Source organism: Rissa tridactyla, chromosome 15 (genome assembly GCF_028500815.1).
Source record: "Rissa tridactyla isolate bRisTri1 chromosome 15, bRisTri1.patW.cur.20221130, whole genome shotgun sequence".
In the NCBI taxonomy this organism is placed as follows: domain Eukaryota; kingdom Metazoa; phylum Chordata; class Aves; order Charadriiformes; family Laridae; genus Rissa; species Rissa tridactyla.
In genome coordinates, this window is record NC_071480.1 from 8050947 (window position 1) to 8075633 (window position 24687).

The following is a 24687-nucleotide window of genomic DNA, read 5'->3' on the forward strand; positions in this document are numbered from 1 at the left end:
GGAATCTTTATCAAGCTGCTTAAGTATTTGTAACGAGAATGTCAGCAGGCAATGTTTGCAGGGTTTGTAAACCAAATTGTCTGAGGTAGCAGTATATATTCTGATGTTATTCTAATCTTGGCATGGATGAAACTGTGACACCCCCCTGCAGAGTACAGCTGGGGTGATCTGTGGGGGGAGGTTGTGTGAAAGGAAAAAAAAAAGGGGAGGGGGGAAGACAGTGGGTTTAATTGGAGGCTGAAAATATGCATCTCTGTCATAAAACAAAGTATCGATTATCTACTGTGCCTAAATTAGATGTAGCCTTGGTCCAGAATAATCCTAACTTGACCTGAGCCCAGATGTGAACTCTGCAGCGTCCTGGGGTACCTGCTGTGCTTGGACCCCACCAGGGTTTAGGCCTCAGCATCTTTTTGGGGGTGTGGGAGTGGGGCGCAACCTATTGGGGGGGGGTAACCCCTATAGTTGGCTCATCCTTTCAGGGGAGTGGGAATACACTTGTAGAAAGCCTCTAGGTCAGAGACGAGGTTTCCTCTCCAGAGCCAGAGGAAAGCTTTTTTTATTCGGTGGCTTTATCGAGGAATCGAGCCCTGGTGTTTACCTAAACAACTGCTTTACTGTACATTGTAATTAGCCTTTTCAAGCTAGAAGAATGTTAGGAGGGTCATGTAGTTAAACCCTGGAATTAGTCGCCTGTGCAACCTGAATTTTGCCCTCTGTGCATGTTTTAATTGCCATGTGTGATCACGCTGTGTTTTTCCTACGGCCTGGTGCCTTCATCAGCGTTCGGGAAGGATGCTCGGTGTTGAGTAATGGCTCTACCAGCAAATCCTTTACCTAAACCCCGAGTGGTTTCACCTCCAGAAGCCTGTACTCGTGGCCTCCTCCCCCGGGGAGCTAATGCAGCCCCGGTAGAGCACGGCCCGTACCGGAGCGATGCTCGGTACCCCGCCTGCCACCGCTCCCGCTCGCTCCTGCTCAGACGGCGCTGCGCACGCGCGGTGAGTCCCCGCCCTCCCGCCCGGATGGCGCAGGCGCAGCTCCCGCGGCGGGCGGGCCGCCATCGCGGAGGGCGGCTGACAGGGCCGCTCTCGCGAGAGTTGCAGCGGGAACGGCGGCGGCGGCGGAGCAGGCGGCGGCGGAGCAGGCGGCGGCGGCGCGGCGGCGCGGCGGGCGGGGGGGGGGGCCGCGGGACGGGGCCGTAGCGGCAGCCGAGGCGGCGCTGGAGGGGCGGCCGGGCCGGGCCGCGGCGGGCCGGGCAGGCGGCGAGGACCCTCGGGCGGGGCGGCGGCCCCCAGCGCTGCGCGGTGAGTCGAGGGGGTGTGTATGGAGGGCGGGCGGCGGGCCGCCGACCCACCCCCCCCAGCTCCGGTGAGGCGCGGGGAAGGCCCTTCCCGGCGGGGCCCGGTTCCCCTGCCCACCGCGGGCCTTGCAGGGGTGGGGGACATGGCGGCGGGAGGCCCCCGGTGCCGCGGCCTGGGCCCCGGGGGTGTTCCGCCTCCCCCCGCTGCGCTCCGCGGGAGCCGCCTCAGCGCTGCCCCTGCGCCCCGGTGCTGTGGGCCCGGGCTCTGCGGGGCCGGCGGGGGTCGGAGTGAGGCCCCGGGCTGTGGAGGCGTTATCTGCTGGGCGAGACTGCCTGTCGAGGGCCGCGCTCCCTGTTTGGGTCCGCCGGACGGGTTTTGGTCTTGGGTCGTTTCCCTCTTTGCCGTGCGTCTGTGGAGGGTTGGCTGGTGGTGGTTATTGGGACTTATTTTTAATATTCCCCGGAAGAGTTCCGTAACTTCTGGCCGCTTCCCGAGGTTAAAAGGTTGTGAATACCCTGTAGGCAGGTTAACATCCATACCTCTCTTTCTCCGAAGACCTTTCGGGTCATGTTTCAAATGTGAGTTGCTATGATAAGAGGGAGACTTTTTTTCTCTTAGCCTCTTCTTTCTCTTCTGAACTTCCTGCTTGAGATTCAGTGTTGGTTTTGTGGGATAAGGTTTAACTTGGCAATATAGTTTCAAATAATCTGCAGAAGACAAGGATGCAGTCTTGTTAACTCCCACAACGTCTGACTCAGACATCTCTTTTATAACCTAAAGAGAAAAATACTCTGTAGAACAGTTAATAACTGTGAGAGCAATTCATAGATAAGTATAGTGTTTAGGGAAGTTCATTCCTTGTTTTGAAATTATTAAATGCCTGTGGTCAAGTGCAAAAATTTGAAGGGTCACAGATTGTTAATCATCTTCAAACACAGTGTTGTTTGTAGTCCATTTCTGGGCAAACTTAGGATATTTGATATGAGAATTTGTGCCATCTTTTATGATGATTAAGTAATGTAGTCTTTTAAGTATTTCATAATACCAGGCAACCTTGTAACATTTGAAGCTGCTATATGCAGTTTAAAATAAGAAAAAAAAAAATTGTCAATAAATAAATTCTGGCAGAGGTGAAGTTTTCTATTGTCTGATAAAATAATTTGATCAGGTAAAAATTATCTGTGCTTTGTGCTGTAGCTTAGTTTTGTAAGTGATATCTTGACTCGTCTTCTAACAAGATATTCTTGAGGAAGTTCGTATGTATTAAGCTAGTAGATCACGAGTAGCATTTATGACCCTGAATGTTCTAGCTTTTATATGTTGATAATTTAATTTACATTTTACCTCATTCATTTATTATGTTATACTTCCTTATTTGGCAAATTTGAATTAGTGCTCTGCCCTTACAATTTTTTCTTTCTATTCTTTTGTCTAGAGCCTGACACTTAACATTTCTGCATGTCTTCCAGATGATGTATCCACACATTTTTCTTTCTGCTACCCTCAGTAATGTTTTGTCCTATAACAGCTGATGAAGCTTAGGATTTGATTCTTTGCAAAATCTTCCACTGAATGTATCTTCTTTCTTCCCTCGCTTTGGCTTTTCTAAACTGTCTGTTCTTCTGTTCCTGCCCGTATCACTTTCCAGAAGAACAGTAAAACAGTGGAAAGAGAACAATGAGAAAGCTCTCTCTTGCTAAAAAAAAAAAAAAAAAAAAAAGCTGTTGGTAAGAGCAGTGTAAAAAGCCTACTTTTGCCTGTGTTTTTTGAAATAGCTTTTGGAAAGAACGTGAGAATTGTCTCTTGTTGGCTACAGGAGGTTTGTATTTATAATTACTTGTATTCCATCCTGAGCTGCAGCACTGTATTGCTAATAAAAACTTACTGTTAGCTGCATCTGCTGCCTTTTCTTCCTCTTCACCCTGTCAGATTTCTTAAGAGGAAGAGAAGTATCTTTCTCCAAATCACAGTAAGGCAAGAGATAAAAAACATACTGATATTCTTAGAAATCTTAGTCATTTCTCTTAGGATAATCTGATAGTTCTTGTAATGCGTATTCATTGTATTCACGTTTCGACTGTTATTCATTCATACCTGTCTTGCTCAGTTTGAAGTCTGTGGAGCTGGGGTATTTGCAGTGTGTCCTGTTGCACTGCCGTGTGCCTAAAGCAAATACCTACAGCTGTGCTCTCAGGGGGTAGAGACCTACCACTACTTCCCCAATAAGCTTGTTCTTTCTCTTCTTGTGTGGTGGGTTTGTTTGTATTTTAATATTATGTGGCTGAATGTCTATCAGAACTTATTTAATAAGATCAGTGAAGAGCAAATGCTTTCTAAGTTACTTAAAGGGAATTGATGTTCTAAGTTTACCTTTTCTGACATTAGCTGTGTAAGTGTCTTGGTTTAATATTTTCAAAGCTTTTCCCTAATTTATGTGTAACTTTCATGCCTAAACTTCAGCTATGCTTTAGCCTAAAGTCAGGATGGTTAAAGTTTTGTTCTACACTGCAGCTGTTGTTAGTGTTGTTACCTAGAAACATCACTCCTTTATATGCTGACAATATATTATGATGGTGGTAGTAATATGAAGGCACATTTAAAGAAAATTGCGTGATGAATCTCTTTCATCTTGAATTGTGCTGGAAAATTTCCCAATGTTGTACTATTGCTAGGCTTAGGGAAATGCCGGTATAAGTTCTTGGAAATGCTGCATCAGTTTCTCTAAGTTGTGTGTTAACTCCTTCAGTTAAAAAAAGTTCTTAGATGCTACTGCAGTACCAGCTAGTAACGCTTTTGTACCCCAAAGAAAGGAACATTTAGCAATTGGCAGTAATTTCTTTCTTTAAATGTCTTGAGCTTATAATGTATTCTTTAAGTTGTGCAACTTGCTCTTAAGTTCTTCAGTTTGGAAGTTAGGGTTTTCAAGCAGTATTCCCTTAGCTGATGGTGTTTGCATGCCCATATGATGGTACCCATCTTCAAATGTAGCATTGTGCTGTTTGAAACACGAAAACCTTGCTGCCAGCAATATTTATCCTTTAAGAAGGAATAGAAACCAATGACGTACAGGACATGTAGACAGTATGCTTGAACAACTGTTTGCATTTTCCATTGCTTTATATGCAGTCATTCATGTTGCTCCTTGATATTGTTGTAGTAGTAGAAAATTATAAATACCATCAGTTAAAAAACCGAGAGGCCTGGTTAGAAAGATGAGGAGATGGTGAGCTGAACACAAAAGATGCCGGCAAGGGGAAAATGCTCCCAGCGAAGGGAAGTAATTGTTGCTGCTTGTATGAGTATGCTTGTGTGGCGTGGAAGACTGACATCAGAAAGACAGATGCTTTTTCATCAGCATTGAAGCTAAAATGAAGTGTTTTAGAACCATGAAAATGTAACTATGATGTGCTTCATGGTTTTAGTTCTGCATGTCGGTCAAAGCTTGGATCCAGTATATTCATTTCCAGTAGCTGCAGTGGCAGAGGCAGATTGTTTAGTTGCGATCTTGGTGGCTGTTGACAGCTTTGTCAGTCTTACTGATGCTTCAGCAACGCTGTGTAGGCATACCAAAGAAAACCCCGAGCCCTGTCCACACGGGGACCTCACTAAGCTTGTCTTTTTTTTTTTTTTTTGATGAAGGTAAATCCTGTAAATACCTCTTCTCATTCTGCCAGTTCCCTGTGATAGAAATCTCAGTTCTGGTGTTTGCCTTGGGCTTCATTATTTATAGGGGAGCTGAAGGTTGGGCAAACACGGGGCTCATGGAATATAAGCATGTTAATTGCTGAACTGCACTTATGTAACGCAGGTTTTTCTCTGAAATGAGAAAATACTATTGCCATCTGCTGCCTTTGCATATAGCAGGGCTCTTTCTGGGCCATAACCGCAGAGACCAAATTAGCAGGTGCGTGGGTTCACTGGTGTTTGTCAGGTCTCTTCGGTCTTGAATTGCCATTGACAAGTACCAGCTCTCTGCTGGTTCTTCACAGGGGTATTCATGATGGTTTTTAACTTACAGACTGTCTTACTCGACTTTTTTCTGATCCCTTGCCTTCTCTGCTATCAAATGTAGCTGGAGTTAGATTAAATCCTTCTTATTCTAACCTGAGATCAAGATAGAAGCCTTTTAAATGGTTTCAGAGTGTCTATATATGCCTTGCCAGGTTTGATGTCACTTCTTCTCTGGGCCCATAAGAGATGCTGAACTCAAACTTACTGATTTTCATGCTGTGCTTATGGAGATTTTTTTTTAACATGTTCTGCTGCTCAGGACGCTGGAGTTTCAGGATGGGTGCTTTTGCCCAAACTTTTGTCTCAATGTGCTGTTATTTTAGGACACTTTTTGATAGGCATTTCAATTCCAAGAAATTCCTATTATAGAGGACCCTCAGGATTCTTCTCTGCTTTGCCTAGCTTACTGTATTTAAATTGATATGAGCTGTATGAATGGAAAAAAAACCCAAATTATCTGTGTAAGCTGCATCTCCAGCATGGCCTTTCCTAGTGGGGGAGAGGAGTGCATGGCCCTTTCGCACCCTGGGATGGAGCTGGGGGGGTTCCGGGGTTCTGTGTCCCGGGAGGGCCGTCCCGCCGGTTCCACCCCGCTGTCGTTACCGGTGCAGGAGCCGGTGCCTTCCCGGGAGAGGCGGTCCCGCTGCCGGGCGGGAGAGGGGAGGACCGGCCCTCCCGGGGCGGTGAGGCCAGGGCGGGCCCTGCCCGCCCGGCTGCCCCGGGGCGAGGGGCCGGCGGCTCCTCCCGGCGGGCCGGTGCCGGCCGCGGTGCCGCCTCCCGGGGCCGTCGTGGCGGCCATTGGCCGCGGGACGTGTCACTCGGGCGAGCCGGGCCTGGGCGAGCGGCGGCGGGAGGAAGCGGCGGCCGCGCCGCGCCGGGCGGAGGGAGCGGCCCTGGGCGCGGCCCCGGCCATCGATCCGTGCCACTTCCCCTAATGGCCCGTCTCTTCCTCCTCCTCCCCCTCCCCTAGGGCGGATCGTCCCCCGGCCTCCCTGTATGTGAGAGACGGGGCCGGCGCCTCGGAGGGAGCCGGGCCGCGGGAGGAGCGGAGGCTTCGGGGAGCGCTTCCTTCCCAGCGCCGTGCGCGGCAGCCCCAGCATGGAAGCCATCGCCAAGTACGACTTCAAAGCCACCGCGGATGACGAGCTGAGCTTCAAACGGGGGGATATCCTTAAGGTAAGTGGAGGGTGCGGGCTCTGAGGTTCCCTCTTTCGCTCTCCGCCTTTCAGCTTTTCTCCCGAGTCTCTTCCTGTCCGTCAGACCTGACCCTCTTCTGCGTCCCCAGCAAATGCCATCTCCCTTTTAACAGGGTACCTCAAGATTTCTTTAAGAGCAAGGAGAGGGTGTTTTGTTTCTGTGTTAAGCATGCATCCAAAAGTCTCTCATTTATCTCTTCTGAGACTGGAATATTTGAAAACTTAGTCATGAACATGGTAGCAAAGAAGCAGAAGTACAGGATAACCTCTACACTAAATTCCCTTCTACAAGAGGAAACCCCTTAAACTAATCAAGATCAATTTTGTATTCCTTTCCTTTGCCTCCTGCCAAGGATTCCAATATCAAAGAACAGTGATTAGATTATTTCTCAGTAGATAATCTTTTAGCATCAGGCTGTCAAATATTGGTGCTGAGTTTTATCTTCAGTCCTGATGAACTCGAATGATAAGCTTGTGGCTGAATATTTAATGGGTCTGTGAAGATATAAGTGGATGTTGGAATGCATTAGAGGAATTTTGGTCTATAGTTCTTTCAATGTATCAAAGCCTTTTTAGGCTTCATCTTTGCTATATTAAAGGAATTTGAAAAATACTTGAATTTCTAAAACTTTATTTGAAAAAAAAAAAAGGACATGCAGAACAGGCCCAAAATTTTATCTGGGGGACAAGTAAAATATAGTGATTTGGCTTCATTGAAGCATAGCTCTGAGCTTTGTTGCTTCCAAGTAATACAAAACATATTGCAGAATGTTTTAACGGAGTTTCATTCAGAGTCAGTATTTCTCCATAAATGTATAAGACGGACTTTACCTTCCTAGAGGGATGTATTTAGTATTAAAGTATTTTAAGCTGCTGCTTTCTAAAATGCTTTGAGTAGAAACTGTTTCGAGAGGTGCCTATCCTGCAGATGCGAGGCTGTATCTTTGTGTGTGCTGACAAATCAAGTCCTGCAGACCTCAGTGGGATTACTCATCTGCTCAGAATTTTTGCCAAGGAAGGGTTGGATTTTACTATTTTAAAATAAGTTGGGAAAAACAACCTCTGTGTGTAAACTTAAAATGCATCTTTTATAGCTGATATTTCAATAACATGATTGTGGCTTTGTTAAAAGTGCAGGAATATTGTGTGGCCATCAACAGCTAAAGGTTGCAAAAATGCATCCTGCTGTGAGATTGTTAACTTTTAAAATAATGTATGTATCATACATGCCAGGCCCGTAATTGGCCTAAAAATGCCTGTTAGACCTGTACACCTCAATTCCAGTGTTTATGTAAATTACCAGAATATTTCCTTTTGCAGTTTTTAAACATCCCAGACTGTCAGTATTTTAGAAGTCTTCTGTGATAATCTTTCTTTTTCTTAACCTGAGCTGTATTATTCTATTTTGGGTTACTATTAGCTGCCTTTAGCTTTTGTAGTGCATTTGAAGTAGAGCACAGCTGAAATAACCTTGTAAAAAATGCTGAACAGGAAGGAAAAATATAGTATGATGAAATATAGTTTATTTTAAAGTGTATTTATAATTATTTTTGTCTAGTTTGGTATAGGAGTTTGCTGAAGTACATGAAAAAATGTCTTGTAAAATTTGTGTTCATTTAAAATATTTACTTCTCTAAGAATTAAAGGAAAAATAACTTTTTTTTAGACTTTTGAAAGTTTAGTCTGTGCTAAAACTTTCAACTGTGTACAGTGTCCCAGTTGCTAACAGTAAGACCTTCTTGAGTCCTTGCCACTTGATGTCATCCCATAGATAGAAATTTTGTCACATGGTGGTATGTATGCTGTTACACTACAGTAATCATTGTATTTTTCCTAGAATACAGAGCGGGATTTTCCTACTCTAAGGATGCAGCATGGTAAGGTTCAATGTCTAAAACTGGCAAATTTCAGACAAATAAGCCAACAACAATTAGAATTGTTACAGTTCGCTTTACTCAGACTGACAAACTTGTGGCGCGTTGTCATTTTGAAAGTCTGGTTCACTTCAAGTGTGTTTCAGGTTGTGGAAATTAATTTCTGTCAGACAAGCCAGATCTGTTTTATTAGTGCTTTGCTCATGACAGAAATCTCAGGATATCCCATTCATGTGCCTCACGTGATCTGTCTTATTAATCCGGTCAGTCTTGCTGCCCTCAAATGAATTGGGAAGAGAAATAAACTTGTAACGTGTTGAATGCACCTGTGTGCCTTGCTCTTTAGGTATCCCTTGCTCAGATGCACATGTAACTTGATGTGTAGTGAAGACTTCTTTAAATCTAGCTATTAGATACCTGTCTTGGTGCACCTCTGGAAAGTCAAGTTAGTTTGATGGCATAACATGATGGCGAAAGATTGTTTCGCAGAGAAACATTATACCTCGGCCACACTAAGGAACGAACAAAATTTATAACGCTTCAGTTCCCACCCTTTAAAAGTTCATGTTTCTCTTTATGGGGAGAGAAGGCAAAGATGCACCCTGTCTGACTCCCTCTGACTTCAGCAGATAACTTGCCTGTGATGTCATGGTGCCATTACTGCTGCATACCCACGTATTCGGGACTTGATTGAATAGCATTTGAAGTGTAGCCATTAAGCTGGTTGTTAGTAATCTTGTGGCTGGTTTCCAAAAGTGAGTGAAGATAGTTGACCTTTGGCTTGCAATTGTAAAACAGCTGAGTGAAGAGGAAAAGTGCTTGGCCTTTTCTTTTGTGGGCACTATATAGTAAAAGCTGCTTCTATGATTTTTGTAACCCTGGCAGTATCTGCATCCCCTCACCCTTTTGTCTGGTGGTCCTGTAGCAGTGTGTGGTATTGCCATGCAGGAGATGCAAACCGACAGCTTTAAACTTCTTAAATACACTAAATACTACCTGCTGAGCCTTTTCCAGAAAAAGGAAAGGTTGCTGCTTCCTTACGTGTCTTCTGGTTACAGTACAGTGCTGCAGCTCTCAAGATCACTGTTTTCATGTGCTGGTGGTTGTTTCACAAAAGCTTGTTGGTGACTGGCATCTTACTGGGGGCGTGAAGATAACCTGTCCTGTTATTTAAAAAAGTGAAAAAAGGAAACCAAGGGGTTCCTACTTGAAATTTTGATTTACTGTTTCTCACTTTGAATAGCTGGTGATTGTCATGATGCTTTTTCAGCCTTTTCCCCTTTCACTTGCTGTGTTTATTGAAGTTGGCAGTAGCTAACTTCAGTCTCTGTCCATATTTGTTATTCAGGTTTTATGTCCCCAAAATCTGTTGTATTTCTAGCAGCTTCTGGTTTTGTTGGCCTTTGTGCTAATTGGCAAGTATCCAGAACTAAAGTGTGCTAATACTTGCTGGTGGTTTGTCAGGAGCAGGGGAGAAGGGAAGAAAAATCGTCATTCTTTGTCTCATCTCATCATTTCTTTTCTCTGTTCCTCCTACACCTAATCTGAAGTGTACAGTTAATACCATGATGCTGTGATAACTGTTTCTGCATGCTTAATGCAGAAGCACTAAACATGTTTATGGATATCTTGAATGTCAGAATTGTGGTGGTTTTTTGTTGGTTTTTTTTTTTTTTAAAAAGCTATAGACCACTGCTTCGTTTCCTCTTTCTGCTCCTTCTGTTGTAGGGTTGGGGCATAGCTGGAAAGTGATCTTCTGAAGAACTGAATAAGTTCCTGTTCTCAGTAGTTGTCAGTATAATTAATTCAGGGGGACTTAGAGATGTTTTTATGAGTAAAACTATTCAGGTGGTGTTTTAAATAGTGGACCTTCATAATCTTTAATTTTGGGATTCTCACTTTTGTGTGACGTGCAAACCAGCTGCCCTATATGCTAAAAGAAGGAATTCCTTCGCAGGGTTTTGATCATTTGACAGTTTTGTTCAGCAAAGTCAAGGTTGGTTTTCTTTTCCCTACTCTGATCATGGACTTGACAGTCGGTGCAGGTTCAGTTCACGTGATTGCTTACCACCAGACTTATTTTCTTTCTGTCAGCCTTTAAGAGGATTGAGCGTTTGCAAACAGTTGATGCTGAGATGGCGTTTTCAGTTCCTGCATGAAAAACATTTTTCTGTGGCTGGATACAGTGAAACAGTTTTGAATAAAGGGAGGAGTATGGTAAGCAAGGGGAGCACGATCTCCTCTTCTTCCTCATCCCTTGTCTTTGACTTCACCTGTGTTGGCTGTTATGTCATGGTGTCTGCTAGAGCAAAGAAATTCATGGCTTGCTGAAGAGTAGTGCAAAGACTTCCTCTGTTTTGGGTAAAATTGTCTTCACTCTTATCCTTCCTTTCCTTTCCTCACGCACCTCCTTCATCTTTCCCCATTTTTTTAAGGGGATGGACTCAGTGTGATCTTGATGTTTTTAATAGTGAGAAACAGTTTTCTGAATTAATGATTCAGGCAAATTGCAAGCACTGTGCGCTTTATAGTGAAATAGGTCAAATATTAGAACAGGTTGCCCAGAGAAGTTGTGGAATCCCCATCCTTGGAGATACCCAGACAAGTCCCTGAGCACTGTGATCTAATTAGGCTTGTTTTGAGCAGGAGGGTGGAGTGGGTGACTTCCAGAGGCCCTTCCAGTCTACGTTATTCCGTGACTTAGCTGTGAGTGTCAACTCTATCGTATGTGATGGTTGATACACTTAGGTCATGTTCCTTGACTGATGGCCTTGAACAAAGATGATATTTTTCATCAATGTGTGATCGATATTGCAGTCTAAGAAGACGAAACTGTCAGAAAATTAAAGATACTCATAAAGACAAGTACAGTTATCTCAAATGTACTTGATTTGTCGTTCTGGCAGTTGGAGATCAGTGTTACAAAAAGATGCTGCTATGAGAGCTTGCATTCTTCTGTCTGCCCAGCTATTCATGGGTATTCAATGCCTATGTTTTTAGTATGAACTTCTCAAATGTTCTTCCTCTTATGTATGATGGTTATCTGGAGGAGGGATGTGTTTTATTAACCAACTGTTCTAGGCATTGGGGGGAAGGGTTGTGGGAAGGAACTACATGACCTCCACAAGGTGCATGTGCCTAAAAAAGAAAACGCTCGTGTTCTGTATTGTGAAAGAGTCTGGACCTGCTTAGAGCTGAGATTGCATTGCTGAAGGTGTCTGTGCAGAAGCATAAACGTGGAGTATTCCAGACTGAAGGTGTAAAGTGGTGTTTGAAAGCAAGGAGTAAACACATTCCTTCTTAAAAATGGCATCTTTGTTTTTATTTAGTAGCTATTTGTGCTGATTATTTAAACTCGTCACTGAAAGCAGAGAAGAAGTAGCTCTTGTGAGCTGTGTGCTACCTGAAGCCTAGTGGAGTTTTGAATGTCAAACAGGACACCGATTAAAGCTAGTGGTCAGCTCAGCTAATTTTATTATATTGACTTAACACGTATTGCATTCTATTATAACCAGTGGAAATGATGCTATGTTGAAGCTCCAGCTGCCTTTTGCCAATTTAATGGAAGTGCTATTGTTACAGCTTCTCTGTGAGGTCCACCTTTTCATAACACTGGTGTGACAGACTTCTGAAGAGTGTGAGCATAGACATATCAGCAAATCAAATTTTGTCTTGCTAAATTATCTATCTGCTTTGTTTAATGTGTGTCGAACTGCAACCAATCTGATGTGCTTCTGTTCTTATTTACTGGCAACACAAAAATGTGTTGAACCTCTTTGGTTCAGTGACATGTCTCGTGATAACTATCTGATGAGAGAATGTCTGAGAATTTCAGGTTAATAAAATCTGTTATTCTGAGGGACATCCCAGGTGTTAATGGACTACCTTTAATTTAGAGGTTTTTTTTTGATGGAAATGTAAAGCTTGATCACAGTTGGGGGAAGAAAAGACGGATTATGACTTTCAGTGGCATGTATCAAGGAATGATGCTGTCATAAATGTAGTATTCATAGTTTTCCAGTCTCTATGCAGAGCCCTCCTGATTGGGGGGGGAAAGAGGGATCCTGCCTGTAGTGAAATTCAGGCTTTTCTGTTTTTTTACTCTAACCGATAAGGATCCAACTAAGCGAGAGGAGATAAGGAATCCAATCTGTCTGTGTATAGCTCAGCCTGGAATAAGCAGTGAACTATATGACCCCTTGGTAAAATCCCTTGTGCTTTAAAGTTGCCAGTGGGTGTATACCAGAAATCAATAACTAAAGCCTAAACCTCAGGAAAAAAAAGCACTGGCAAACCTAATTCTGTTTCTTTGAAAATTAAAGAAAATTAAGCATTAGTCCCTTAACAACACTGGAGACAAAAATCTTATAATCTCACATGGAGCAAAAAAGGAATGTAATTTACCAAATGTGATGAATTTTACAATATAAATCTAAACTGGAAGAACTACAAAAGATAACATTAGGACACTTTCACGGTTGCTGTGAGACTGAACTGTTGTATTAATTTAAGGCTATTATACTGATGATGCCAGATTTCCATACTTAACTTGACAGCAGAGTGTTGTTAAAGCAGTAAGCAGAACTGAGAGGAGTCTGTCTCACCTCTCTGCACAAAGAGAGGATTATGGGGATGTCCGCACTGCGTAGTCAAGAGATGGGACTGTATCTTCTGTAGCTATATCCAGGCTAACTTTCAGGTAGCTGGAATAACGATAACCCATTATGGAATTCAACATGATTTACAAAACTTACACAGGACTGTGGATGATTTACTTCATGCATTAATGTCTGAGCTAGCTACTCTGGAGGCCTTAATTCCCAAGACGTGTAGCAAAGAACAAGCCTGTTTCCCTTCTTTCAGTGCGGGTGGGATAGGTGCTAGCCAGAGAGATGAAGCTGTGACTTGTGAATGTAATGTTTAGGTAGAAAGGTGGCCAAGGAAATGCATTTTTTCTTCCTCTGATGCCTAATCTTAAGGACTTAGAAACTGATCTTTTGTGTGATAATCCATGTCACTGGGGCACTGGTGAGAAGAGGCACTAGGTCTCAATGTTTTTTATTTTTACTTGCTTTATTTAGCATTTTATTGGGAAAGCTGCCTTTGATCTCTGACATTTCCAGTTTTCTCTGAAGATTCTGTTAAATTCAAAATGCAAATGAGTAGGGGACTTGTATGCATTCTGCATTTCTACGCAGATCAGCAAACTGATACTGCAGTAGTTTGATACACAAGTTCTTATCTGCAGCTTTATCCCACAGCAGTTCTTGCTCTTCATTTCCTTTGCTGGCCCTGCAGCAGCAGTTAACGTTATCTCCCAAGTCGGGCAAACATCACTGACTAGAATATACAGAAGGAAATAAAAATGTTGTTTTTTGATGCTTTGGGCCTTGGGAGAGAAAGTACGATAGGAGAATACTATCGATTTTTTTGTTATCTACAGTGTGGGGAATGCTGTATAAGGTTGTTCTTTCCCTCAAACATCCATATCTTTTTTGATGGAACAGCAGCATCGTTGATCTCAACCTGCCAAGCTTCAAGCTGCACTTTGTTTGTCATGTTCTAGGCTCATGGCCTGTTGCTGAGTATTTAAAGCGCTGCTCATGAGTGGTACGCGCCTTCAACTTTGAAGTCATCTTGTAACACCTCATAAGAGTAGGTGTTCAAATGGAATAGAAAAACGGTTGTGAAGCAGACTGTCTGTGGTGAAGCCTGAACTTGTTCCCATGTCTTCTATGCATGATTGGTGCCACCATCTGACAACTCAAGTGAGAATTGGTTTAACAAACTTTAGAATGTGTTTTTTCGTGGTGACATGTGTTAACACATGGGGTTGTACAGCTGAGCTCTAATAGAGCAAAAAGTGAACTGACAGTCTCCAAAACTGCTCATGATAATTATTTTTAGGATATTTATTATATTCCTGAAACCCAGATGCTCTTCTACAATACTTCCTGATTAGTTACTAGATGCATCGGAAATCTGCATTTTAAATGGTTGTGTTCCTAATTTTCCTCAGACCATTTCTCTCTCTACTAAAATAATAGTCTTTTTCTTTGGGTACTAAACAAAAGCCCATTTAAAAAAGTCTTAAATATCTCAAAGAGCCTAAGAGGGTTTTTTCCCTTAGGGAATGATTGCTCACTTGGGTTTCTGTACCTGATCTTGGATCCTTTTGTCTCCAGTTTTTTGAGGTTATGCAAACAAACAGACAGTCCTGTTATTGAAGATTCATCAAATTGGTTGGTTTTTTGGTCGCTTGGGGGCAGGTCAGGATGGTGACTGGAATAAGGCAAAAGTTAGGACAGCTATTTTTGTCTCGGAAGCAGATTGTCAGCCTCTGTAGAGTAATTAATTTATAACTGTGATGTTCAAACGTTACTGACCTTTATAAATAAAATACAGAAAGAGAATACTTAACAGAGTAGATTTATTCTGTTTGTACCTGCTGAATTTAGCTTCTTTGCATGCATTCATGTCAGAATGCACGCTTTGTCGTGAGCTGCTTGTTGGCTCCACTGCAGCTGGACCTCATGCAGAGAGCAGAAAGCATTTATTTTTTTTCAGTTCAGCTGAACTGTAATTATACTGTTAGTCTCTAAAACCTCTTATTTAAATAATTTGTCTCTGGAATTCATGCTTACTGCATTGAGCCAACCTACTTCTTGCTGTAACTTGTACTAAAACTCTACAGGTTTACATGTGGAGGAAAAAAAAAAGTGCTGCTGTTATGCAAAATTGTTTCCCTTGGGAGGAAAGGGGGGAATTCTTCATGAGTTATGTATGAGCCAGCAGGTTCCACTAATCATAGCAGCTCTGCTAGTGCAGAAGACTTGTGGTCTAAGCTAGTCAGCCCTCTGGTTTGTGAGAAATTGGCACAAAATTTTAAACCATGCAACTCTTGCTGAGATTGAGTATGTTTTTCCATTATAAATCCTTATGTGCAGTCAAATTTTGAATATTCTTTTGTTATCTACACTTCTTTAGCATAAATATGAAAGTGATATTTTAACTGTTTGATCTTGCTTTTACTTTCTACTGTTAACAGTAGATTTTGGTCTGCTTGGAAAGAGCTATGCTTAGATTCCAAGTTTGTAAGTGAATTTATTTCAGAATACTAGGAAGGATTTTAAGGTGCAGAAGTGTGCGTCTTTCACTAGTTCCTCTGGAAAATCTGCCACTTCTATGTAAGAGGTATTTCCCTGAGATCCTGTGTTGTTCAGGTCTCGAGTTCTAATCTTTACTGCTACTGGGGGCATAACTAATCAGGAAAAACTGCCAAATACTTTGGGGGAAGTAGGGGAGAAAGCAAACAAGTGTTTAGAGTGTGTCCTACAGTTGCAGAGGAAGGGAAGAAACAAATGCAAGGAGGAAAATGCGGAGGAGGAAGTGGCAGCTGTAATGGAGAGAACTACAATGAAAACTTTTAAAGGTGAAACTTGGCATTTAAAATATCATTTTTCCCAATCTTTGCCTTCAAACAGTACTTGAATTCTGATGAGAGGAACATCAGCTTGACAAAGGTGCCTTGTTGAGGCAGTATCAGGAAAACCTGTTGTGCGTATATTCCACAGCTAAATTTTCTATTTCTGTAATGTTTTGCATGTCCTTGAAGAATACTTTGTCAAGACCTATCCTTAGCCCTGGAAGTGATAAAGCATGGACTGGCAATTCAAGCTTTCTTCTGACCGCTGGAATGGAAGAAGCAGAAGTTGCTTCTGCTTCCTCCTTGCATTCACTTCTGTTTCTTAAAATATATTTTGCACCAATGCCTCTGCCCTACCTCTAATGAAACTATAGTTTGTTGAAAGCTGATGTGTGGCTTTGTCTGTTTTGACCGTTTGTACCAGGGTACTTAAACCTTCTTCCAACATCAAGCTGTCTTGATGCTTCCTTACTCCCTAGCAGGAAGTGATACATTCCTTGTTTGTTTTTTTTTTTTCCTGAAAATTGCCTTTTAGGTTGAGAGTGTAACTTGCTCTATGCCAGGATGAATAGATGGAAGACTGTTGTGATTTTATGTAGGAAGACCCAGGTTGAAACTAACAACTGTCTTTACAGGGTCACAAAAAATAGAGATAATTTGATTATAGTTTACCCAGCTTTCCTGGCTTCCACCCCTTCTTTTGCAGCTTGTGTCTGGAAATCTTGCAAGCTGTTACTTTCAGTTTATTTAGGTAATGTAAAAAGAAAGATCTTAGGTAAAAAGAGGCTTCCAGTGTTTCTGTAAACTTTCTTACGTTTTGTTTTCCTTGAAAAGCTTGTGTTTCATTCCACCTGTGTCTGGATTGCAAATATCTGCATGATGCTGCAGTAAGATTAGGGACACTGTTGATGCTCTTTGCCTTCTGAGTAATAAGTTTCTCCTAAAGCTTATTTGTTGAGAAGAAAAATTATTTTTCAGCTTTCAAAAAAGCTGACGTTATTAAACATAAGGCAATATGTTGATAAAACGGCCACTGTACAGCCTGGTCAGCTACTGAAATCTACCCTGGGTGACACTTGGGAGTTGCAGATTAGCGTCCTGTGGAAGCGTCTGAGCTACCCCACGAGAACTTAGTTCTAGGCCCTTTTGGGCTCCCTAGTTTAAAGTCCTCACAAAGCAAATACGATTATACCATTTTCTTAGTTTACTTTGAATCTAACTGGATTTAGCTGGTTTTGTTCAGGATTGCAGTCAAAAAATGACAAGTCTGGCCATACCTAATCAAACTCTTGCAAAACCAGCTGCTTTCCCTCAGTCATGTTCCCCAAAACTCCTAATTTACTAATTGGGTGGTGAGGGGACATCATCCAAATGAGTGGAGCTAGCTCTCATGTCCCAGTGCAGGGAAGAAGGAATGCTGTGGGAGCATGCTTGGCTTTGGCAAGGTTTTTCAGCGCTATCATAGACAGATTTGAGCTGACCTTTTACACAGCCCTTGTACCATGTTGCCTGAGTAGCCTTCTCCTACTCGCTGTTCGTTGCCACAGATACTATTAAGTTTATTATACCTTTATAATGGATTATGCTTTAGACTTTTTCCTGTGGAAGTAAACTCTAGCCTTCTTGATGTTAAAATACTGTCATGTACCATTCTGGGAGCAATTCCCATCTGAAGTGAATTATATGCCATTTTTATGATCAAAAGTAACAGAAAACTCTTTATGCATGTAATGTTCCTCTATTATTCTCTGAATATCTGTACTATTTGCCATTAGAGACTGGGCTAGATGGAACCCTTGAGCGTTGGCTGTATTGGATGAGATATTTAGCACTTCCTCCTGGTGTAAGGCTTTGGCTTCCTATAGCCAAGCTTTAGTGTCTGTCTCAGCTGGAGGCTGTATTTGGACTATGGTGTTTTAGCAGCCACTGATGGCCACACCTTCTGTGCATCTTTCTAAACCCGTTTTGAGTCCATCTATACATTATAGCATTAAATTCCCATAATGTAAACATGTATTGTGTGGAAAAAGTTATTACCTTTGTTGGTTTGAAACATACTACCTGGGAATTTTCTTGACCTCTTTTTCCTCTTCTGTCCCCCTCCCCTTGCGAGAGACAGTAGGAAAACATCTCTCCCTGTACTTCTTATGGGGAGAATAGATTTGCAAATGTCTCTTTGTCTTTGTTGCTTTCTTTCCGAGAAGAAAATTGGGCAGTCTGATCTCCTATAGTGCAAAATACGTTACATATTTCGATTTATCCTTGTTCCTTTCTCAACTTTAGTTCATTTTAGTATTTAGTATTTTTTGAGATGGGTTGAGTGTAGGTACTCAGACGCAGAACACAGTACTGAGACACAGAACAGATTTCAGTGTCAAGATACTTGTTTTGATTCTTTCTTAACAGAATATTAGGTAATATTTCTAATTTGTTTTCAGATTAGTACCACCATGATTCCGGGATATTTGCTGAGGAATGAAGTTTAAAACCTATAGCTTCATATAGTTGCAGTTCTTTGGGGTTCTTGGTTGTGTTTTTCCTCATGCATGTTATTTTGCATATTGTATTTAATCTGACATTCATCACTTGGTCTTCTAGTATTAAAAGCTATCTGTGCAACTCATCAGTTGTAAGGTTTGAGTATGCTCAATTACTGTCTTTGCGAATTTTGCCACTGCAGCCCTCAGATGGCTTGTGAAGCTGTTGAAGGTGCAGCCTCTCCTGGGATCCCTGTGGCACAGCCTCCTTCCCTGTGGACACTGACTCTTTGCCTTCTACGTTAACCTTATATTAAGCCACCGAGGGGGGGTGTTTCTGTGTTGTTGATGAGTACGTTTATGGAGATGAGTAGCTGAAAACGTTAGATTTATTTTTTTTAAATGATGCAACCCACATAAAACCTAGAAAAGCCTGAGTCTTGGCCTTGCAGCTATTCTAGTTTATCTCAATTAGTGATTCATCTGTCTTCTGTACAGAGTTATGTTTTTGTTCTCTCTTGCCACTGATTAAATGGAGGTCTGAGGTGAAGACTGGTTTTCGCTTTTATAGCTTTGCCAGAAGAGCCCAGCTTCCAAACAGCTGCTTGAAAGTCAACTTAATTGGATAGCTGCATTTCCAGGGAGGTTTTATGGCTGCATACTAGCAGTATTGCTGCAAACCAACTGGGACCAACTGGCATCTGTCATAATGCAAGATATCTATTTAATATCTTTAGATAAAGCCTGATCCTGGTTTGTGAGTACATTAGGGAGATGGCTTCCACATATTGAGATCTTCCCAGAACTCCACTTTTGGGAAGGTTTTTGAATGCACCCATGCTAACGCATGGTTTAAAAATCCCATTTTGTTATGTAGGAATGATTGATCCCTGCTCAGGGCCCTGGGGGAGAGTTTTTTGTGGTCAAGGCATTGATCTCCTGATTGGAATCTCCCAGTAAGGGAGAGTTTTAGTGCCTCAGCTTTTACTGAGACTTACAAGGGGGATATTGCGCTACTATAATATACTTGGGAGCTTAAAATTAGTGTGTGGTCAAATAATATACCCTAGAGTGTCAGTGGCCTGCATTATGATATCCCTTCCACATTATTGCAATGGAGCCATAACGAGTTCTATTCTTGTTTTAATTTGTTCTTGACCTGGAACAGGTCTTCTAATTTGAGACACTAATTAGGAGATGGTTTTAGTTATCTCTGATCTTTTCTATAAAGAATTTGGTGCCTCAGCTGTCTTGATTCTGGAGCAAGTTACTGCTTTTGGCATTTAGTGTCTGCATTTCTGCATTATTCATGTAAGGACACTCTTTGATTTTCTTTTTTGCCTATAAGCCAAGAAAGCAGCAGTAGACTTCTCTTGTAGAGATCGCTGGTGTTTCTAATAGTATGTTACGTTTTAAAAAACAAAACCGAAACAAACAAAACCCCCCCACCCACCCCCAAACATTTATCTTACTTATAAATTTTATATTTCTCTGTTCCTCTGAGATATTGTGGGTAGTGCATCTTTTTAAATTAAAAAATGATTCCTTTGTTAGTATAGTGTTTTTCTTCTTAACTTTGGACAAGTGTTTCTCTTCTCAGTCTCACTTGGTGTGAGCAAATACCATTTAGATCTTCTGTTTTCCTTTTATGGAGAGAATTGAACATGAACTAATGCTATTTTATTAGCCCTGAGTGAAAGAGGAACTTGATAATTTAAGGGGATTTTTTCTTAAAGTGTCACTTTGACAAGCAGATGTTGCCCCTTTTTTTTTATGCTCCTCGTTTTCCCCTCTTTCCTTCTCTACAGTGTGTGATTCAGAAGTTTACTTTCAGTAAGCCCTCACAACTGTGGTTTTAGGCTTTTTCTGAGGTAGAATGTAAGTTAAACTTGCTTTAGAGTTCTTGGGCCTTGCACTTTCCCAGTTGAAGCCAGAGTAGGAGCACTGTTCCGACACTGGAATGAGTATGTGTTCCAGACCATCAGGCAGGTCTCTGACATGCATGTCGTCCATACTGTGTGGTGGTCATCTTTCCTTCTTCATCAAAAAAGGGGGTTATTGGTATCTTTCTACTTTTTGCTATTCATAATGGCTTTTGGCATTCCGTGTGGGCTGCTTTTTGGGGTTAGATGTAGAGCATTTAAACCTGATAGCTTTCCTTGTTTTAAAGGAATGATCCTTATTCTTCAACATCTAATTCCTTGTTTGTGGTTCACGTGTCCTCTCCAACTCTATTGTTAGTTATCAAAGCATGTTCTTTCAGTCTACCGAGAAGTGCATATTTTAACATGGTGGGGTGTGTGGCTTGCTTTTCTCTTTGAACAGTTCATCTTTCCTGTTTTGCCAGAAATTGTTGGGCTTTTATGGTTAAATTGAGACCATTGTAATTCTGAATTTTGTTATTCCAAGAGTACAGAATTGTGGGTGTTTCATTCTGCGTGCTATTGGTTCTCCAGAAATTGAACCATAATCTAATGATGAGTTTGGAGAAGGAAGAAAAATGGATTAGTGTTAGAATGAATCAACACTTTTAACTAAGGCCTGTTGTGACCCAAAAATAGGCTAAACTTAAATGTCATTAAAAGATTTCTGGGATATAATAGTTCTTTATGCCATAGCAGACTGAAAACAATTGTACATTTTTTTCTTGAAGTTATCATGAATTAAAGATAAACATGAAACATTAGTACACCAACCCTACTCTGTGGTTTTTATAGAATTCGATGCATTCGCCCTATTGACGTTTAGATACACTAAAGGCAGGAGTCGTGATGAAAGCACTGAAGAAGCTTTGTGCAGGAAAGGCTGGTGGTTTTGGCAGTTGTGTAAAAGCTGGGGTTGATTGTGGATAAGTGCCTTGCCCAAGTCCTCCTGATAAAATGACTGAGGGTACAATGTTAAGAATACTGACATACAAGTTGTATTCCTCGTGATCGAAGAGCTGAGGAAACCTGGAAAAGAAATGAAAGGTTTATATCTGAAATAAGTTGTTTTGGGCACTTTGTAGATTTCGAAAGGTAACTGGGCATAACCAGTTGGTACAATTTAACAATTTTAAAACCCAGTAAAAGTAGAAACATTTCTTAAAACGGCCTGTGAAGCAGAGTTGTGATTAAATATGTTTTCACAAAGGTTATTTAGCTGCAAAATCCACTGAAATCCATTTCTTCTGGGCTTTTTCTTTTTTATCTGGTATCTTTGCTTTGATGACTGCCTTTTTGAAACTTAAGTTTGCTTCCTGCATGCCCAGAAGTTTGAATTTGGACTGTACCTGGTGTCTTTGGCTAACAAGGGTCTTTCAGTACATCTGTTATTTGAAGTCTTTTTCTCTTAGCAGAACCTGACCTGGTGGAAATGACCAAAATTGCTGGGTGGAAGCTCTGTTATATCTCATAACAACCTCCAGCGGTGGCTTGAATAGTCTGTAAGAATGGACTGTTTGAACTGTCTTTGAAGTTCAGGTTTATTAGTGCAACACCAGCATCATCCTGGTTGTTTGGTGATTTTTTGTTTTGTTTGTGTTTTGTTGGGGTTTTTTTAAGTGTGACTGACCTGCTAGGAGCTGCACCCGTCCATTGAAACATGGGCGTGAGAAAACGGCAATGTGCCATCTCAGGCCTTTGAAAGCAAGTCCCCTAAAAATCTTTTTTCCATTAAAGGGCCTCTTTATTATCTTCTCTTTTCTACCTCATTCAGTGTTACCTGGACAGGAAAATCACTGGTGCAGTTTTACTGTACAACATTACATTAGCATCTCCTGTCTTCTTGTTTGGCTCTGTGTTACGAGATTGCAGACATTCTGTGAAGTGTTTTTAAGTGGATATCATGTTCTAGAGACGATTGTGCAAACTGCCTTCAGTTTGCTTAGTTTGATATGTACGCTTATGCTCTCATAAAGATTTGCAGGATCTCTCGGTGTGCTTTGCATTATGCAAATGTGACAGGAATGAGTCAGACGATATTCAGCATTCTGATCAGAAACCATTTGCGAGTATCTTCCTCTTGTGTGTGCGTGTCCCACTAGAGAGGAAGTCTGAGCAGCTTTGCAGTTACTGGAAAACAAGAAGAGTTCCTGTCTCAAATGCTCTTGCTCTCTGAAGATCAGCCAGACCAAGTACCTGCATGTTTCCTCTCTAGTTCAAGATGTTCCTAGACATAAATCAGTAAAAACAGATTAAATAAACTGTATCAATCAAAAATATGCTAAATTAAAACTGTCATTCTGCAACTGACAAATCTTTCTTCTCTGATGAATATAGTTGCAGTTCCTTAGTGGTAAATAAGTGGTTTAGGTGCCTTATGTGGTTTTTTTAACACTGTGGAAAACTGAGTTCCTATGTCATGCTAAGCCAAAATGTTGTTAGTTGTGTGTGTTGAAATTGCTTTGTTTCATACAGGGAAAGATAAGCTTCATTAATTTCTATTTATTTTAGCCAATGCCGATTTATAACTGAATTTATAATCTAGTTATGAAGGTGTCTTGATATAAGCAAGGGTTTGTTTACATTTAATTGAATTAAGATTCCGATAAGGAGCAAAAAATCATCCCTGCCAGGAGGCTGAAGTTAACACTATTTTTGGTTTTGCTGTTCTGTTTATGTGTATGGGATTGTCTGAGCAGCCCCGCGGAACTGATGTGGTTGGATCTCCTCTTCCAGCTTTCATCAGTGAACCACCCCAAAATTAAATGAGTTATAAGTGCTTTTGCAGATCTGCGTGTCTTCCCCACAAAGGAGAGTTAAATTTAACATTTTAAATGCACTGATAAGAGGTGAGGCACCAAGTTATGCATATGTACAAACAGGGTTGAAGCAATAGAGCGAGCTTTGCGTGGATACCAACCAAATTATTTATTGTGGCTGTGTCTATATAATATGTTACAAAATCATGAGGGCTTGTGAGAGTGTGAACAGGCGTTTTGTGGGCTGAATTAAGACATGCTGTAAAATTACTGGCTAAGAGCAGATGCATGCAAACTGCTAATGTGCACTAAGAGTTATGAGAGTAATTAGTCTGAGCTGACAGGTGAACCCGCTTGGTAAGAGATTGGATCTTGTGGTGCCCTTTTTTTTTTCTTTTGCTTTTCTCATGTCTTTGCATAACTAGCTTATGATACTGCTACATTTCGCATTGAATCTCAAAGGTCTCATGTTGCAGGCTTTGATTTAGAGAACCCAAGGCTTTTGCTGACTTACAGGGTACAGCTTTTTTTTCCTGAAAAAAGTCAGGAGCTCTTAGCTGCTGGAAAAATAATTTTCCATTTATCTTACAGCTACCAGTCTGTTTTTAATTCCTTGGATGATTTCTTGCTTACCTCTGTTTCCCGTAACAGTGTTATTTAATCTCAAGGCATCTTCCTGATCCTATTTAGTGCTAAACTATAGCATGCTTTTTTTTTTAAGTTTCCCTATTGCTGATTCTTGGCCAGGTTCCACTGAGGTAGCTGGATAGTGGCCACCATAATCACTCTCGGATACCTTGTATATCTGAGGCTGTTTCATGCTTCCCCTCTCCCCCTGTCTGTATTCATACCCTGCAGAATAGAAGAGCCAAGGGGTCATTTCCATGCTGCATCTCTTTAATATGCTGTCTTAAACCAAGATTAAAACTGTCCTTTCCTGCAACTGCTTTCTGTCAAGCTGGTTGCAGATGCAAATTGCTATCTTAACTGTGTTTATCCACCTTATAGTAAAAATCAATAAGCAGTCTCTAGTCATGTGCAGTTTTGAGATCTTTATTTTTCAAATGGTTGGTTCTTTACTTGCTGTGTTTCCAATTAAAGCATCTGGGAATGGTATTGGCTAGTCTCAGTAAATTAGTCTCTAAACTGGTCTTTACTATTCCACAACATATTAGAATTACATTGGTGTATTACTTATTGTTTATGTAGGATGGATTTGCAGATGCCTGATTCTCCCTTCCAATATGTTATATTAGAATTGGTTAAATAGGTACAAATCTAGCAAAATATTGACTTACAGCTATGGTGAACCTTGAAAAGCTGCCTATTCTAGGAAATTGGCCTCCTGTTATCTCCGATTTCATACTTTTTCCATCTGTCTCAAAATGAAGAGATTAGGGCTGATCCTAGCTATGTGTGTGAGGCAGATTATGGTAATCTTATTACTCTGATCTCATTACACTTAGTCTCTAGATTTGAAAATGTCCTGGTTTTAACCCTTTCTTCAACAGTTACCAGGAAAATTAGTGGAAAAGGTAGTTGAGGTGTGTTCTGCAAACTTCAGGCTGAATGTTTATATCATCCTGAAATAACGGAGCTCTCAAAGACTTTCCTAGAGTAATACACTTAGTTGTTTTTGGTTTGGGGCTTGGTTTGTTGGGGTTTTTTTCTGTGTAGAGAGACTATCTAAAATGATAAGTAAATGAACTTATTTCAGT

At 41.4% G+C, this 24687-nt stretch overlaps 1 protein-coding gene across 2 annotated transcripts in view; it reads left to right on the top strand.

The window, feature by feature from the left end:
• The first annotated feature begins 1185 nt into the window (after positions 1–1185).
• GRB2 (growth factor receptor bound protein 2) overlaps positions 1186–24687 on the top strand; it is a 52391-nt gene continuing 28889 nt past the window's right edge. Inside the window, exons 1-2 of one of the 2 annotated variants that reach the window (XM_054221509.1) lie at positions 1186–1307; positions 6286–6491. In XM_054221509.1, coding sequence (XP_054077484.1) covers positions 6414–6491 — 78 coding nt within the window. In that variant the 5' untranslated portion in view covers positions 1186–1307; positions 6286–6413. Of the gene's footprint in view, positions 1308–6285; positions 6492–8348; positions 8389–24687 lie in introns of those variants that run through there. The other variant, XM_054221511.1, reaches the window with a different exon arrangement.